The following is a 17,841-nucleotide window of genomic DNA, read 5'->3' as shown; positions in this document are numbered from 1 at the left end:
ATAAAACAATCAAGATGTGATCGAAGTGTAGACTTTCAGCTTTAAGAGGTTCCACAAAAATATGGTATTTACCATTTAGGAATTACAGCCATTATAAGCAAAGTACTTCCATTTCAGGGCCTCAAAGGTATTTGGACAATTGACTGACAAGAAGTTAATTGACCAGGTGCGGTCCATTCCCTCATTACTTCAAGATAAATTAAGCAGATAAAAGGTCTGGAGTTGATATCAGGTATTGAGTTGGCATTTGGCAGCTGTTCGACTGGAGCTACCAATATGAAGTCCAAGGAGATCTCAATGCAAGTGAAGGAGGTCATCATTAGGCTGAAAAAACAACATAAATCTATAAGACAGATAGCAAAATCCTTAGGTGTGGCCAAATCAACAGTCAACATTCTTAAAAAGAAAGCACTGCTGAGCTCAACAACATCGAAAGGCCTGGAAGACCACGGAAGACAACTAAAGTGGATGATCACAGAATCCTTTCCTTAGTGAAGAAGAACCCCTTCACAACATCAACAGAAGTCAAGAATACTCTGGAGAAGGTAGGCGTATCATTGTCAAAATCTACAATCAAGAGACGCCTTCATGAATGTAAATACAGAGGGTTTACAACAAGGTGCAAACCACTGGTAACATTCAAGAACGGGAAAGCCAGATTAGACTTTGCCAGAAAACATCTAAAAAAGCCTCCCATGTTCTGGAATAAGATTCTTTGGACTGGAACCAAAGATTAAACCAAGATTAACTTGTACCAGAATGATGGGAAGAGATAAGTATGGTGAAAGAAAGGAACAGCTCATGATCCAAAGTATACCACATCATGTGTCAAGGCTGCCAATGGAACGGGCTCACTGGTGTTTATTGATGATGTGACTGCTGACAAGAGTAGCAAGATGAATTCTGAGGTGTACAGGGCTATACTCTCTGCTCACATTCAGCCAAATGCTACAAAACTGATAGGATGCCGCTTCACAGTGCAGGTGGATAATGACCCTAAACATACTGCGAAAGCAACTCAAGACTTTTTGAAGGCAAAGAAATGGAATATTCTTCAATGGCAGTTGCCTGATCTCAACCCAGTTGAGCTGCTTTTCACTTACTGAAGACAAGACTGAAGGCAGAAAGACCCACAAACAAGCAGCAGTTGAAGGTGGCTGCAGTGAAGGCCTGGCAAAGCATCTCCAGGGAGGAAACTCAGAATCTGAGTTTTGAGAACATGGGCTCCAGACTTCAGGCAGTCAATGACTGCAAAGGATTTTTATCCAAGTATTAAAATTATGGTTATATTTGCAATTATGTCACTTTGTCCAAATACCTTTGATCCCCTGAAAATGGAGATACTATGGAGATAGATTTGTTGAAATGGCTGTAATTCCTAAATGGTAAATGCCATATTTTTGTGGAACCTCTTAAAATAAAGCTGAAAGTCTACACTTCGATTGATCTTGATTGTTTTATTTCAAATCCATTGTGGTCGTGTATAAAGGCAAAATCACAAAAACTCTGTCATTGTCCAAATACTTCCAGACCTAACTGTAGGTCTTGGCACACAATACCCAAAGTACCATTCTTTAAAAAAAAGTTTAGAGCCGATTTAAGTACCACTGATACAGTCAAAGTCAATCACACAGAGTCTTCCATCTTTATCATTAATAATTAATTATGCTTTTTTTTTTTAAATAAAGTAAGCCTTATTTTTCCAAACAAAAGTGAACTGCAATTGATTTATAGCTTTAACAGCTGTTTCTTTTTCATGACATTTAAACTGATTTGACCAAGAATGGACAAGTCTCTTTGTAGCCATATGTTTAGTTTCAATTTACAATCCTTAAATCCAGACCATATGTTTAAATTATCAATGTCATTAGAAAGACCCAGAGATGCGCTCAGCTAAGCGCACCACTCACTGCAGGGCTATGCGGTCCTGGGTTGAACAGTTTCCGTACAACGCTGAGATGCATTGAGACAGTAAACTTTCTGTAGCCCCAGTACAGAACGTTTTCAGAATTGCAGGGGAGACCCTGAATTTCCTCAGCAGTCTCAGATGGTACAACTGTTGTCTGGCTTTTTTCACCTGACCTTGGAAGTGATGAGTCCAGGTCAGGCCCTCAGAGATGTGTACTCCAAGGTACCTGAAGCTGCTCACTCTCTCCAAGGGGGTCCTACCAATCTCGAGTGGGGTGTAGTTCCACTGCTCTCTCTTCTACAACCAGCTCCATGGTTTTGCTGACATTCTGAAAGAGACAGTTAGTCTGGCACCAAGCTACTAGTTTCTCCACCTCATCAAGGTAGGTGGCCTTGTTGTTGTTGGAGATGAAGCCCATAATCACTGTGTCATCAGCAAACTTGACAATAGAAGTGGAGCTGTGAGAGGACACACAGTCGTTTGTGTGCGGAGAGAGTAGAGCAGGGGGCTCAGGACACAACCTTGTGGGCTCCAGTGCTCAGGGTGATGGTGTTGGAGGTAAACTCGCCCACTCTCACTACCTGGGGTCTACCTGTGAGGAAGGCCAAGACCCAGTCACAGAGGGGCATTGAGTCTGAGTTCCATGAGCTTGGAGGTCAACCTATGGTGGGACTATGGTATTGAAAGCTGAGCTATAGTCTATAAACAGCAGCCTTTCATAGTTCCCTTTGTTGCTGTCGGTGTGGGTGAAGGTGGTGTGTAGGTCGTGAGATATAGCATCCTCAGTAGACCTATTGGGGCGGTAGGCGAACTTGAGTGGGTCAATGGTGTCAGGGATGGAGGAGCAGATGGAGGTTTTGATAAGACTCTCAAAAACCTTCATGACAAGTGATGTGAGGACTACAGGACAATAGACAGTTAAGCAAGAGGGCTTTTTGTTCTTTGGCAAAGGGATAACAACAGATTTTTTAAAGCACATGGGGATCACACACTTAGCTAGGGACTCACTGAAGACAGAAGTGAACAAACCAGCAAGCTGATCAGTGCAGGATCTCAGTACACGGCCAGAGATGCCATCAGGGCCGTCCGCTTTCCTGATGTTTACATGCTTCAGAGCCCTCTGAACATCGTCCTCTGAGACGGTGATGGCACGCTCATCACTAATAGAGCTGATTCCTTCTGTAGCGCTAGTCGGCAGGCTAATGCTAGCGTGATTAGCCTTGACGCGTGCATAGAAAGTATTCAGCTCATCAGCCAAAGAAGAGTCAGCTCTTCAGCTCTTCTAATAAATATTAGCAAACAATTAGTAATCAGTGTTGAGTAGTGTAATTGGGTGCAGATTGTCAATAATTATTGGATCCTTTTCAGGTTTAGGAAAGGACATCTTGCTTCATTATCAAACATTTTTCTTTAGCAATTAATCTCGGATCAGTACTTTCTACATCATTGATAAGCAAAGTTTTCACAGTATTTCTCTTTTCATGTTTCTTTTTCCTTCTTCCACCCACTTTGCCTTTGATCTAATGTAAGTACCCTTAACCCGTCTCAGACAAATCTCATCTAATTTTGATTGAAGGTTTACCAGCTATTGATTGTTTACATTCTCTGAAAAAAGTGTATTTATCTGTTTGATTATTCTTGCTGTAGTACCTAGAACAAGGATCTATTAAGGACTGAGATAGAATTAAACTGCCAGTAGCCATATTAGGGTGATGGTCATTAAATTTACTAGGGTAGCAGTCTATAAAGTCATCCATAACCATATTAAAATCACTGCCTAATACAGTGTTGTTGGTTAAAAATAAAACTTTCATGTCCATAAGAGCATCTATTAATTGTGTTACAAGGGTTCTATTTAAAGTCGACTTATAATGATAAGGATAGAATCCTCTAGAGTCCCCTCTAAAAGTATTGGAACAGCAAGGCCATTTCATATTTCACGGCAGACCACTTAATATTTAGATGAACAAAAGTATAGGAACAGATCATCTTAAGGTAACAGAGATGGCAGCAGTCACTCGAAAAGAGTTGCAGGATGACCTGAAAGCAGCAGGAACAACAATTACACAGACAACAATCAGCAATGAACTGCACCGTAATCATCTCCATTCCTACACCTTGAGCAAGAGTCCTCTGTTAAACAAGAAGCACAGAGATGCATGTCTGAAAAGCATTTAGACAAATCAGAATTCTTTTAAAACAATATACTCTGGTCATATTTGGTGATAATTCAGCACATCATGTCTGGAGAAAGATGAGTTATGCATATGATCCCAAGAACACCATACCTACAGTAAAGTACAGAGGTGGGGGCATCACATTATGGGGCTGCGTCTCTGCCAATGATACTGTGGTATTACACAACCTGTTTCTGAAATACTCAAACCAGCCCATCTGGCACCAACAACTATGCCACAGTCCAAGTCACAGAGATCACATTTTCCCCCATTCTGATGTTAACATTAACTGAAGCTTTTGACCTGTATCTTTTATGCATTGCCCTGTTGCCACAGGATTACCCAATAATTGCATGAATGAGCAGGTGTAGAGATGTTTCTACTAAAGTGGTCGGTGATATTCTGGATGAGATTTTATTCCTACTACATGTCTGTAGTTTTGATGAAAAGAATGGCTTACAGAACAAAAACTGCCCAAAAACTAATATTTATTAATTTATAAGTTATATCTCTATATCACAATAAAAGTATTTTTCAAAGGCTTAAATTATCTTTTTAAAATAACATTTTCTTTATATCTCTGGTAACCATCTACATAAACCCTTGACCAGTAAAAATAAAATGATACTTAAGAAACAGTCCTAGAGCCAAGGCATTTCTGCTTATTGACAGATGATGATGATGACAACAATTATTATTATTATTATTATTATTATTATTATTATTATTATTATATTGACCAAAGCAATGATTTACAAATCAGATGCTTAAGCTTAAATTGTTAATATTGCACCCTTAGCTATAATCAAGCATAAGAATCCAATAAGTAGACATAGCTTTCAGGAAAAAAAATGCTCTTAGACAAACAGAGAACATGCAAAGGCAAAAAGACAGAATACATAAACTATGGAACCTTTTCCACTTAATCTACCCAAAGCTGCTGGGTGATGTGAGCAACAAGCAAGGTATTTGTGTGCATGGACAAGAAAGACAACAGGTACATAACCCTGTGCATGTTATGTATGTGTGTCTTGCTGACTCTCAGGAGATGAAGATAAACCTCTGAAGGGCTCAGGGTCTAGTGCCATGGCCAGAAATTGGTGGCCAGGACTCCCAGTGGGAGCAGCAGTGCCAACACTAATGCCAAGGCCTGAAGAGGTGCTGTTGAGACACAAAGATGTAAGAGATACATAGTCACATACATGTACTTATTCAACAGCCTTCCAGTACTAATGAGACTGAAAAATATACTCTGTTTTTTTTTTCTTGTAACCAAATTACAAGAGTATTCAAAGTCAATTTTGAATCCATTATGACTTGTTGAATCGATTGTAGTGGATAGATGTTGAGGTGCCTGTGTCTTTAAGCCACAGCAACGGTGTTGTGTCGCACCTGTATGACATCACTAGATGCGACTGATTTGTAACAATTGTTAGCCTCGGAGCTCCTTTAAAAGCACGGCGTTGGCGATGCTAAGGTAAGTGGCAGTTTTTGTTGGTTTGCTCGTCTACCCTGGGTTTTCTCCTGTGAGTCGGAGCCTGTAGAGGTCTGTGCCTTGATTGTAAAGGGTGCAGTTGTTGGAGTCCTGCTCCAGGAGTTTGTTGCTGCTTGTTTGCGCTTATAGTGCGTATATCTCATCTGTGAGTGTTGTAAGCCTGAGGCTGTGTTGCATCGGTTCCTGCGTTCCGGTATGTAGCTTTCTTGCTATATTAGTATATTGGCTTTAGTATGCCACTTGATTCACTGTTACCTGCCCCTACTAGGCTGTGTGGTCGGTTGACTGGGAGGTTTCCCCTTTTTTTTTTAAAGGAGCTCCTCTGCATCGCTGCTTGTGGTATGTCGCTATGTTAATTCTTATCTTTTTTTTTTAATTAGCTAGTTATATATGAGCTTATAGGTGCCTTTGGTGTCCTTTATTTAGCAGGTGACTTCTGCTGCTGATTTGCTGCTGTGACTTCAAACCATTGGGGCTGTCTGCTGACGGCGAGCTGCTGTTTTGTTTCTAGCGAATTTCTTTATTGTTTTGTTTGTGATACTGTGTATTCATTTTTTTTTTTTTTTTTTTTGTAATTGTTGCGTAGTGTGTATAATTAGATCATCAGCGCGCTAAAATCGTTAGAGTGGTGATGTTTGTACGAGTGTGTGTTTATTTTTTTATTTTTTTTTGTTTTTTTTTTTGCGGGTAGTTGGTAGCGTGTTTGTGTGTGCGTGTTTGTGTGCGGTGCTAGCGTGTGTTTGTGTGCGCATGTGAGCATGTTGGTTTAATTTTGTTGGTATGTTTTTTTTTTTTTTTTTTTTTTCTCTTTCTTTCTTTTTTTTTTTTTTTTTTTCTTTGTTCCTGTATTTTTGTTCATTTCTTTTTGTGTGTTCTGTTTCAGGAGTTGGGGGACGCCGGCAGGGAGGCTTGGCACCGGGTGGCTGGGTACCTGTGTTTGTGTGTGTTTCACCTTTCTGGCAGTGTAGTGTCACCTGGGTGTGCTGTGCAGTGTATGTGTGCGCTTCACGTGTGGTCTTTTTGGACCCTCCTTCCAGATCGCCTCCCTGTGGTAAGCCCCTATCCTAATTTATGTATGTGTTCTGTCCTGTGGGCCTACAGAATAACTGAACCCTGGTTATATTTGCAGTGTTTGCTATTCTTTTTTTATGAGTTGTAACAAAATCATTGAAAGGAATTTAATAAAGAAATTGTTTAGTGTGAATCCTGTCTCTGTTCACTTGTGTACGAACCAGTGTTCCTTATGTGGACTTAATGTGGGTGTTTTTGTATATATATGTTTTTGTGTTTTTTTTTTTTTTTTTCCTACGGGGGGGCATAACTCCCCTGGGTGGCGTGGTCGGTAATCTAAATTCTTATTGGTACCTTGGTCTCGCTACACAAACACCCAAAAACACAAATGCACACCTTTCACAGTCAGAGTCACGGAGGCTTTTGTTCTCATCCTCCAGAGGGAAGTGTGTTTCATAGCATTGAATAGCCTCAGCCACAGTATAACTAGTCTGGCCCTGCACACATGCCTCCATTTTAGCAATACTCAGTTGGGACTGCAGGAACAGGTGCAAATTACTGTCTGACAACAGAAGGGGCATCTTCAGCACTCTACAAAAAACAATTATAAAGGATTATTCAAAAATATTATTATTGATGGCAAAACTCAATTATCTACACTAGGGCTGTACAAGATAGTATAACAAAAATAGCACATTTCAATTATTCTACTACACATTGCAATTGTGATGTGATGCCTTGCAACATATTAAAACTGGATAACATGATGCATCATGGGTAAAAATAAATCGCCCTGCATTAATTTCCCACGTTAATTATTATGGTTAATATAATAACAATCAACAGCATTCACAAGTGGACAATTCCCTGAAATCAAACCATCTGAAGAACCACCTACTATTTGTGGGGGGGAAAAAAAAAAAAGCTCTGGAAATAAAATTCGATCATCGTCAGAATAAAAAGGTCAAAGTGTTTTATCTATAGCAGATAATCAAAAACATTACATTTTCCATGGCTATATCAATGTGACCAAGCCTCTTATATGGAGAAGATTCTGTGCCAGATTAAAAAACAACCACAAAGGTGAAAAATGTGGACAACATGCCATGTCACATGATTTCTTCAATACAAAACAACCTACAGGATAAGACACTAAATGTGTGTATAAATGTATGTAATCACTGTCTAATCACAGCTTTTAGGGGTTTGCACAATGTGATCAGCTTCAAACATAAACAGCAAGGGAATGCACATGCTTACATACAAGACACAAAAATGAAATATCTATACCAGGAGTAACTAAAATTTGTGACAGTCAAGTTACATAAACTTCCTTGCATACAATGGTCCAGAACATGACTGAACTGTGACAACAATTATCTTTTAATGCTTAACCATTAATGATTAGTTTCTGGCTATAAATAAGATGATTCAAAGTTGTTACATTTTGTTTTGCAGTGGTTCTTCACATTACCACTTTTCACTAGTGCAATGGACTCTTAAATAGAGGTGTGCACATGTGTTATTTTTACTCCCACTCAAGCCCACTCCCACAGAAAGTTTGACGAGTTATAACTAATATGTCCTGCTGTGAGTAGTTTTAGTCATATGAACACTTTTATCAAGTGTTCAAAATTCAATGCAGATGGAAGGTGCAACTATAAGCCAACAAATAACTATAAAGGTCACACAGCTAGAACTCATGACAAGAAAAGCTAAAGCTCCAAGAATGGAAGGTGCAACTATAAGCCAACAAATAACTATAAAGTTCACACGGCTAAAAGTCATGACAAAAAGCTCCATGAAAAGCTAAAGCTCCAAGAACAATCAGGTCCTTCTTGCAATCACTCCCCTTTGTACAGCTGATGTGTGATGTGTCTAAAATATGAGGTGGAGGAAAATTCACATTGACTTCTGACAAATCTTGGATGTTTCATTCTTAAAAAGCAATCCCCTGCTGATTTTTTTCCACTGAACACATCAGCAGAGCACTTCTGATATGAATTCAGTGTTTGATTATTTTAAAAAAGCAATGCCCTGATGATAGTTATACACTGAAGAGCTAAAACAAGAGAAATGGAGTGAAAATTTTTATTTTCAGCGTGGCAGGTTGTCCACAGATCACTAATGAAAAGCAGTGATGTTTGTGTATTGTCTTTCACAATTTTTCACAGTTGTGATTACTTTTCATTTTCTGCCACAGAATCTTCTCCACACTCTGGAGCCAAGGTTGAAGGAATGAGAGTGGCGGGAAGAAAACAAGCTGCTGTAGAGAGAAGGACGTTTGGCTGGAAAGGAGATTAATTAAATGGGCAGATTACAAGGTACAGGAGAAGAGATGAGAAATAAGAGATTGGTATTTGTTGGCACACATACGCTTCCAGAAACCTCTGCAGTCCCTCCATACGCTGGGTCACCTGCAATGTGTTGTTGAGGCTGAAGAAAGGGTAGGCAGGAGGAAGTTTTGGCAACTGGCTGAAGACACAAAGAAACAACATAAACGAGTGGAAGGAATTTGCACAAAGTGCAGCATTTTTGTTGCATCCTCACTGGAAAATCTGAGCTACGCAAATATCATTGCATCATGATATATGTCAACACCAATAAGGAAATTCAGGCCAGGCAATTTACAGCAGAGTATATGAAAAATTATAAAAATTACAGGTGGCATGTTTTAGGGATGCAGTGTGTCAAAAAAATTCAGAACTATAATATGAATTATAAGTCCCCTATTTGGACTCTAGGAATAGTTAAAAGCTATCATTTATGGCTGACCTCTACCTGGTTGCTAGCAGCTAATAAGAGCTTTCTATTTAGACAATAGGCAGTTGGTTTAAAAGTGCACCATTCACTTAGTTGTTCATATTTATACAATCAAAAAAAAAAAAAAAGTAGAATACAGCTGATCAGCAATGTTGAAAAAAGATGAATATGAGACTGTAAAACCCCAGTGTGTGACAGTGCGGAGGAAGACTTGGGAGCCAGGCGGAATTTTAGCAGAGCTCCGGGCTCGCATTTATTCAGCGCTCTTTCAAAAACTTAACAAAAAAGGACAAATCAACAGAAAAGGGTCCGTCACGGACTCGCGGCTTTCGCTCCATCAAGATCACATTCAGGCTCCACGGTGTGTGTGTGTGTGTGTGTGTGTGCGTTTGTGTGTGTCTGCACGTGACTCGCAAGCTCCGCAAGATCGATCGATTTGTCTTTTTTGCACCATTCTGTGTAAACTCTAGAGACTGTTGTCTCTAACAGGAGATCAGCAGTTTCTGAAATACTTAAACCAGCCCGTCTGGCACCAACAACCATGCCACAGTTAGTGTCTCAGAGATCACACTTTTTCTTCATTCTGATGGTTGATCTGAGCATTAAGCGCTGGACCTGTATCTGCATGATTTTGTTGTTGTTGTTGTTTTTTTGCCACGATTGGCTGATTAGATAACCGCATGAATGTGCAAGTGTCAAGTCTACACACTGGCAAGTTTTTGTGATGTGAAGAAAGAAAAAAAAAAGAAACCAAGATAAATCATGTCAGAACATTTTCCACGCAAATTGAAATAGTAAAAATAAAAAAGTTACAATAACCTGGTTGCATAAGTATGCACAACTTTTTATAACTGGGGATGTGGCTTTGTTCAGAATGAACCAATCACATTCAAGCTCTTATTCAAAAATAATTATCATACAGCTTTCATCAATGAAATTATTCTGATTAACCCCAAAGAGATCAGCTGTTTCTGTAAGATTTTCTTCACATCTTCTTGGCATCATCTGACTGCTGAAGCCATGGTCAGCAAAGAGCGTACAAACTATGTATGGTATCTCACTTGTTGACGATATGGATTGGGAGAAGGGTATAAAAGAATTTCCAAAACATTCAATGGACCATGGAACACTGTGAAGGTCATCATCAACAAATAGAGAAAATGGGGCACCACAGTGACATTAGCAAAAACAGGACGTCCCTCCAAAATTTACAAAAGAACAAGACAAAAACTTAGTGGGTCGGCTGCCAAGAGAAATATGGCAACATTAAAGGTATGTTTGGTGCAAAAAAAAAAAAAGCACATCATCAAAAGAACACCATACCCACAGTGAACCATGGTGGTGGAAGCATCATGCTTTAGGGCTGCTTTTCTTCAGCCAGAACTGGGGCTTTTATCAAGGTGGAGGGAATCATGAATAGCTACAAATACTAGTCGATTTGAGTGTGAAACAATAAGGTGTCTGTAGTAAGCTGAAGAAGAATAGGAATTTCACCTTTCAGTACAACAGTGACCCAAAGCATATATCCAAATAAAAAAAGGAATGGCTTTAACCAAAAGATTTTGAATGGCCGAGCCAAAGCCCAGACGTGAATCCAACTAAAAATCTGTGGGCTGACCTGAAGCTGATAGAGTCTTACCCAATTAGGCTGAGTGGTGTAATAAAATCAAAAGGTGCTTCAACAAATATTAGTTTAGGGGTGTGCACACTTATGCAACTAGGTTATTGTAATTTTTTTCTTTTTCCTTTTTTTCTGTAAAAAAAGTTTGATTGTTTTTCACTTTATTTGTATACTGCAGTTTCATATTAAAGGTGGGAAAAGATCTGACATGATTCATTTTAGTGTGATTTTTTTACTTCACAAAAACCTGCCATTTTAACAAGGGTGTATAGACTTTTTATCCATTGTATACAGTCAAGGTAAAAAGAAAGTACACCCTCCTTCATTTCTATGGGCCTAAATAACAATTATGTGGTCCTCACCAAATTCTATAAACAAACTTATAATAACCTATAAATAACACTGATTTGGCCATTTAAGAACATTCCATTTCTTTGCCTTAAGAAGCTCTTGGGTTACTTGGGTTGCTGTGAAGCGCCATCCTATCAGTTTTGGAGCATTTCAATGAAACTGAGCAGAAAGTATAGCTCTATACACTTCAGAATTCATCCTGCTACTTTTATCAGCAGTCACATCCTCAGTAAACACCAGTGAGCCTGTTCCATTGGCAGCCAATCATGCCCATGCCATAACACTGCCTCCACCATGTTTTACTGATGATGTGGTATGCTTTGGATCATCAGCCCTTCCTTTCCGTCTCCATACTCTTCTCTTCCCATCAATCTGGTACAAGTTAATCTTGGTTTCACCTGTCCAAAAAATCTTGTTCCAGAACTGTGCAGACTTTTTTAGATGTTTTCTAGTAAAGTCTTCTGTGGTCTTCCAGGCCTTTTGATGTTGCTGAGCTCACCAGTGCATTACTTCTTTTTAAGAATGTACCAGATTGTTGATTTGGCAACTCATAAAGTTTCTGCTGTCTCTCTGATAGGTTTATTTTGTTTTTTCAGCCTAATGATAGCCTCCTTCACTTGCATCAACACCTCTTTGGACCACGTATTGAGAGTTCCCATGAACAGCTACCAAATGGAAATTCAACACTTGGAATCAATTCCAGACTTTTATCTCCTTCGTTTATCATGAAATAATGAGGAAACAAGCCACACTTGTCTATGAAACTGCTCATCAGGCAATTGTCCAATTACTATTGAGCCTGTAAAAATGGAGGTCCTATGTAAAAAAAAATGTATGTAATTCCTAAATGGTTATTGCAATATTTCTGTTAAACCCCTTGAATTAAAACCTGAAAGTCTACACTTCAATCACCTCTTGATTGCTTCATTTCAAATCTATAGTGGTGGTGTACAGAGGCAACATTATGAAAACATTATGAAAACTGTTTTATGTGTATATATATATATATATATATATATATATATATATATATATATATATATATGAAACAGGTTATAAGGCTGTTATAAGGTTATTATAACAGCATAGTGGGAATAAATCTGGAATGAGATGTCCAAAAAGAATGATGGTGTAAAACACAGTGTCTGTATGTGGCGGGAGACTCGGGAGGCAGGTGGAATTTCAACAAGGACGTGCATTTTTTTTTCAGCCCACTTTCAAAAACTCAACACAAACATGCCAGCAGAAAAGGGGAAGTCGCTATCGAGCGATCCACGTGTTGGCTTCTTTCATGCAGTGGAGCCACTGGAGGAGGGCGTGATCTGAACAGAGGGTAAAGGGGCACCCCAGTCGGTAGTATTGGGGGTGAGGAACGCCCACCTGATGGCCAGACACTATCATGCTGTACTTACTCTCTTACTGAGAGCTTCTGGCTGATGTCCAGCATGGAGCACCCCTCCACCACCTGGGACAAAACATCCCCCAGCCCTCTATCCGACACGTCAGACTGCAGAACAAAAAGGAGAGAAAAGTCAGGAGAATGCAAGAGCAGGCCTCCACATAAAACCACTTTTACCTGGCAAAAAGCCTGCTTGCCCAGCTCTGTCCACTGGATTGGATCTGGCACTCCCTTTTAGTAAGAGCGGTTAGCGGGCTGGTGATGTCCAAAAAATGAGGTGCCGCTGATCATAGCCAGCCAGCTCCAAGAACTGCTTCACCCCTTTATGGACTTGGGTCTTGGGCAGGCCACAATCACTACTGCCACTAATCACTAATCATTACTTGCCTTATCAATTTGGGGATGCACCTGCCCATGACCCAATTGGAAGCCCAGATACCATACTTCCACCCATCCAATTGCACACTTCTTTGAATTTATAGTGAGTCCCACCCATCTCAAGGACCTCAGGACGGCTCTCAGATGTTGTAACTACTTCTGCCAGTCATTAGTATAAATGATTATATCATCTAAATATGCAGCAGCATATGCATTGTGGGAGCAGAGTATTCTGTCCATAAGATGTTGAAATGCCACTGGGGTGGCAAACAAACAAAATGGAAGAATGACAAATTGGTGTAAACCAAACAGAGTTTTTTTCTTGCAATATTGGAGTCAAGGGAATCTGCTAGTGCCTGTTGGCTAAATCTAATATCAAATAAAAGAGAGCCGTGCCTAACTGATCGAGCAGTTCATTAATGTGCAGCATTGAGTGTGCATCAAATTTAGACACTGTGTTGAATTTTCTAAAGTCCACACAAAAATGGATGAACCCGCCAGCCTTGAACACCAAGACCACAGGGCTGCTCTAATCACTGCAGGACTCCTCGATTACTCCCATGTTAAGCACAGCCTTGAGTTCCTGCAAAACCACATGTTTTCGCGATAAGGAAGCAGTTGTGTACCGCCATGCCTGGGGGAGTCTCGATGTGGGTAGAAGTGAAAACACGTCATAGAATTCCCCTTGCAACCTGGCAACCTGTGCCCTCTGGGACAGTGAGAGGTGGTCTCAACAAGGGATTGTGGTGAACTGAGCTGCACCTTTTAGATTTACCTCTGGTCCCAGCTCCTCCCTCTCTGGTACTACCATTGCTGGAGCCACAAGAACTGCCTCTCTCCATGGTTTCAGGAGATTGATGGTTGGTGGTAGATTTGAAGTGCATCACTGTTACATGCACAGGCGTTAGTGTGCACACGTCCGTGTTTGTCTGCTTGCTTGCTCTCTTTCTCTCTCTCCCCCATCCCTTTCTCTGCAGCTCTCTGCCCGATTGGTGGACTGTCAGTCATCATTTTCGCTGGACCAATCGATCATGGGGATGTGCTCAAAATAGGAGAAGCCCTATCTTTAAAGGGTACATGGCGGTGACGGCAAGCCAGACATTTGGCTCACACATGCACACACACTGTTTATCAATTTAGTGCTCTGTTAGCATTTTCTCAGTGATTGCATTTATGTGCTTTGCTGTGCTTCTGTGCTAAGTGGCTTCGCTTTGTGCTAACTGTTTCTGTTATTTGTTCTTTTTGCCTATGTCTTGTTAATGTTTGGCATGTTAGTGTTGTATTGTCATCGCTTTCACATCACATGGACGCAACCCTAAGGACGACGAACAGGTCAGCAGGTGCGCACACATACATAACCCTCATGTAGGAATTTCTCTGTCTAGACACACTAGGTAAGTGGGTACCACCCCTTGTATTTTTGTAGAGGTTTAAGGTAGAGTAGTAGCTAGTGTAGAGAGTAGGGTGTAGAAGCGTATCTTTTGTTCTTTCCTTTGGTGTTGTCTAGTTCTCTCTCTAGAGGACCACCTTCTTCATTGGTTTCCTTCAACCTGCCACTTGTTAAATCTTCTTTACAAATTGTTTTCTGTGTGAATTGTGTATATTGTAACGCTGTGACTGTAAAAGGTCGTGGCCACTAAGAGCTCAACGTGGGTAGTAAAATGAGCACTTTATCTCCTGGTGCAAATTTCTGTAGTCGAGTACCCCTCTCATACATTCAGGACTGCTGTTCTTGAGCCTGATGCAAATTCTCCTGTGCTAAGTGACCTAAGGGGTGGAGTTTTGTTGAAACTCCACTCCAGGTGCAGAAAATACTGAATTTTGTTTTTTGCAGTCCCTCCTCTCAATTTTCCCTAATGATATCTAAGATGCCGCAAGCCTTGCACCCGTACAATTATTCAAATCGGGAGAACCCTGTGGAGGCTTGTGGGACCTCTCATACTGCAAATGACAGAGGTCGAGCCACTTATCCCAATTCCAAGCATCAACAAGAACAAATTTATGAATCATATTTTTAAGGGTTTGATTAAATTGTTTGACAGCCCATCCATTTGCAGATGATAAACACTGGTGTGAATTGATTTAATGCCTAATAATTTGCACAGTTCATGAAGGCTGCGTGGCATAAAAGATGTGCCTTCGTCAGTCAGGATCTCTTTTGGGTGCCCGATTCAGGAGATAATTCGGAAGAATGCCTCTGCAATGCTCTGTGCTTGCGAAGAGCCAAACGCCCCAAGAACAAGCAGGAACTAAAGACAACTGCAGTAAAGGCCTGGCAGAGCATCATCAGGGAAGAATCACCTAGCATCTGCTGATGTCTGTGGGATTCAGACTTCCAGACACATTAATTGCAAAAGAATAACAATTTAATTTATGATTGTTAGTTTGTCCAATTACTGTTGGTCCCTTAAAAGGGGGAGCACATATCAAAAGTGTTGTATTTCCTACACCTTTCATCCAATTTGGATGTAAATTAAAGCTGGAAGTCTGCCCTTTGAGTCTGTGCATTCTTAACTTATAATTTCAACTCCACTATACTGTGGTAGACAGCTAAAATAACAATAACTTTGTCAATGTCCAAATATTTATGGACAATATATACACAAAGGTGGTAGAAGTTTCCAGTGAAACTGAATGTCCGTCAGTCCTTCGTTGGCTGTGTAAGCAGAATGCTTCTGAGGCTGTAGTGAAACCAGTGGATATAATACTATATATTGGCAACAAGGCTGCCTAGGTAGATAACAATAAAGCTAATGAGTAGTTAGCCAGGTAGATGCTGACTAGCAACTGAACAACTGATCTTGCAAGTAGCAATTGATATATTTAAAATATACGTCAATAACTAAACTTATATTTCTGACACATCTGGCACCCCATCTACAGTCAGGTCCGGAAGTATTTGGACAGTGACGGAGATTTCGTGATTTTGCCTTTATACACCACCACGATGGATTTGAAATAAAACAATCAAGATGTGATCGAAGTGTAGACTTTCAGCTTTATTTAAAGAGGTTCCACAAAAATATGGCATTTACCATTTAGGAATTACAGCCATTTTCATCAAAGTACCTCCATTTTCAGGGGATCAAAGGTACTTGGACAAAGTGACATAATTGTAAATATAACCATAATTTTAATACTTGGATGAAAATCCTTTGCAGGCAATGATTGCCTGAAGTCCTGAGCCCATGTTCTCAAAACTCAAATTCTGAGTTTCCTCCCTGGAGGTGCTTTGCCAGGCCTTCACTGCAGCCACCTTCAGTTGCTGCTTGTTTGTGGGTCTTAACTGGGTTGATATCAGGCAAGCGACTTGGCCATTGAAGAATATTCCTTTGCCTTCAAAAAGTCTTGAGTTGCTTTCGCAGTATGTTTAGGGTCATTATCCACCTGCACTGTGAAGCGGTGTCCTATCAGTAATTCCTGAATGGTAAATGCCGTATTTTTGTGGAACCTCTTAAAATAAATGTTTAATTTCAAATTCATTGTGGTGGTGTATAAAGGCAAAATCACAAAAACTCTATTTTGTCCAAATACTTCCAGACCTGACTGTATGTCCTCATCAACCTGAAGCTCAAACAGCTCTATCTGACTTACATTGCCTTTTGCCAGTGCAAAATATTGAGTGCTTGTCTTCTGGTATTTCTAATTATAGGGATTCATGTAGGGTTGTGGCACTCCAAAATGCATATTTATAGAATTCTTCATAAGGGTGAAAGTGTAGTCATATTTCTGTCCTTTCTTTTCTAATTACATCTCTGAGAAACTGTGAGTCAAGCAGTATATTAATCAGTGTAGAAAAAAATGCATGGTCTTACAATACAATGTTTTAAAGCAAAGAGGTGGTACCCTGGAGTTTACTCACACGAGAAGAGCATTGTCCTGCAATCTCTGACGTAGCCATACAAACTCACTGTATCGCCTTCTCACACAAGAGGTCTTTTTCTGGAAACACATGCTATTGGTCTGCACACAAGAAACAGAACACAAAAACACACTGGTTAGACAGGTAACATTAATGAACCATTAAAATATCTGCATGTTTTCAGACATTACATTTATCTGATGGCTGTGACTAGCAAGGCAATACATGTTCAAGGACTATTCAAGACTGCATCCCTATATATACTATGGACCAAATAGTATGTCTTAACAGTAATGATATTAAGTACTGTGTACTGACATACTATTTTGTACAGAAGTATTCAGGTTGACTACCAACTTGCTATGATTGGTACAGTCACAGTAACATGAAGGGCATGATTAAAAAATAATAATTCTAATGATGAGAAAATAATGCATTAGCATTATTTTCTCATCATTACAAATGTTAATGCATTATTTATGCTAATGCATTATTTTCTCATCATTAGAATTACTATTTTTTGATCATCCACTTCATGTTACTGAGATAGTTGAAAGAGGTGAAAAAGCATACCAGGGTGCAAATTACAAGGAGGTTTAGGGTTGACTGACCCCTAAATAAGGCTTGATCCCCCCTGAAGAATGTCAAAACAAGATGTATGAGGGGTCTTGAAATTTTCACATACTACTAAATTTTAATAATGAAAAATAGTTCGCATTGCTCAGTCTATCTGAAAAGAAAATATAAACATAAATTTGACCACCCCTAAAATGGGTCATATTATTGTCGGCCGAATGTAATAGAGATAGCACGGGAGATACCGTAAGTGTTTGGAAGACCCCAGTTCATGAAGGGTGCATGGTGTAAAAGATGTG

The 17,841-nt window shown here is 39.8% G+C and overlaps 1 protein-coding gene and 2 long non-coding RNA genes across 7 annotated transcripts in view; 2 read left to right on the top strand and 1 right to left on the bottom strand.

Moving 5' to 3' along the window:
• Nucleotides 1-1,503: 1,503 nt before the first annotated feature.
• Nucleotides 1,504-17,841, bottom strand: part of snx10a (sorting nexin 10a) — a 41,103-nt gene continuing 24,765 nt past the window's right edge. For 3 of the 4 annotated variants that reach the window (XM_034298587.2, XM_026929566.3, XM_053228491.1), the window contains 5 exons: nucleotides 16,967-17,067; nucleotides 12,740-12,834; nucleotides 8,969-9,067; nucleotides 6,989-7,183; nucleotides 1,504-5,247 (listed from right to left, as the gene is read on the bottom strand). In XM_034298587.2, coding sequence (XP_034154478.1) covers nucleotides 5,103-5,247; nucleotides 6,989-7,183; nucleotides 8,969-9,067; nucleotides 12,740-12,834; nucleotides 16,967-17,005 — 573 coding nt within the window. In that variant the 5' untranslated portion in view covers nucleotides 17,006-17,067 and the 3' untranslated portion in view covers nucleotides 1,504-5,102. The remainder of the gene's footprint in view (nucleotides 5,248-6,988; nucleotides 7,184-8,968; nucleotides 9,068-12,739; nucleotides 12,835-16,966; nucleotides 17,068-17,841) is intronic. The other variant, XM_026929565.3, reaches the window with a different exon arrangement.
• LOC128317257 (uncharacterized) lies at nucleotides 5,443-12,235 on the top strand. 2 transcript variants are annotated; one of them, XR_008300801.1, is made up of 4 exons: nucleotides 5,443-5,563; nucleotides 6,465-6,632; nucleotides 8,796-8,916; nucleotides 11,924-12,235. It is a non-coding gene; the product is annotated as an uncharacterized LOC128317257 (long non-coding RNA). The 2 variants fall into 2 exon arrangements; XR_008300802.1 differs by lacking the exon at nucleotides 5,443-5,563 and adding an exon at nucleotides 5,592-5,774.
• LOC128317258 (uncharacterized) lies at nucleotides 5,832-6,206 on the top strand. The gene is made up of 2 exons (XR_008300803.1): nucleotides 5,832-5,920; nucleotides 6,008-6,206. It is a non-coding gene; the product is annotated as an uncharacterized LOC128317258 (long non-coding RNA).

This window comes from Pangasianodon hypophthalmus, chromosome 23 (assembly GCF_027358585.1).
Source record: "Pangasianodon hypophthalmus isolate fPanHyp1 chromosome 23, fPanHyp1.pri, whole genome shotgun sequence".
In the NCBI taxonomy this organism is placed as follows: Eukaryota; Metazoa; Chordata; class Actinopteri; order Siluriformes; family Pangasiidae; genus Pangasianodon; species Pangasianodon hypophthalmus.
This window is presented reverse-complemented; position numbering and strand designations above follow the sequence as displayed.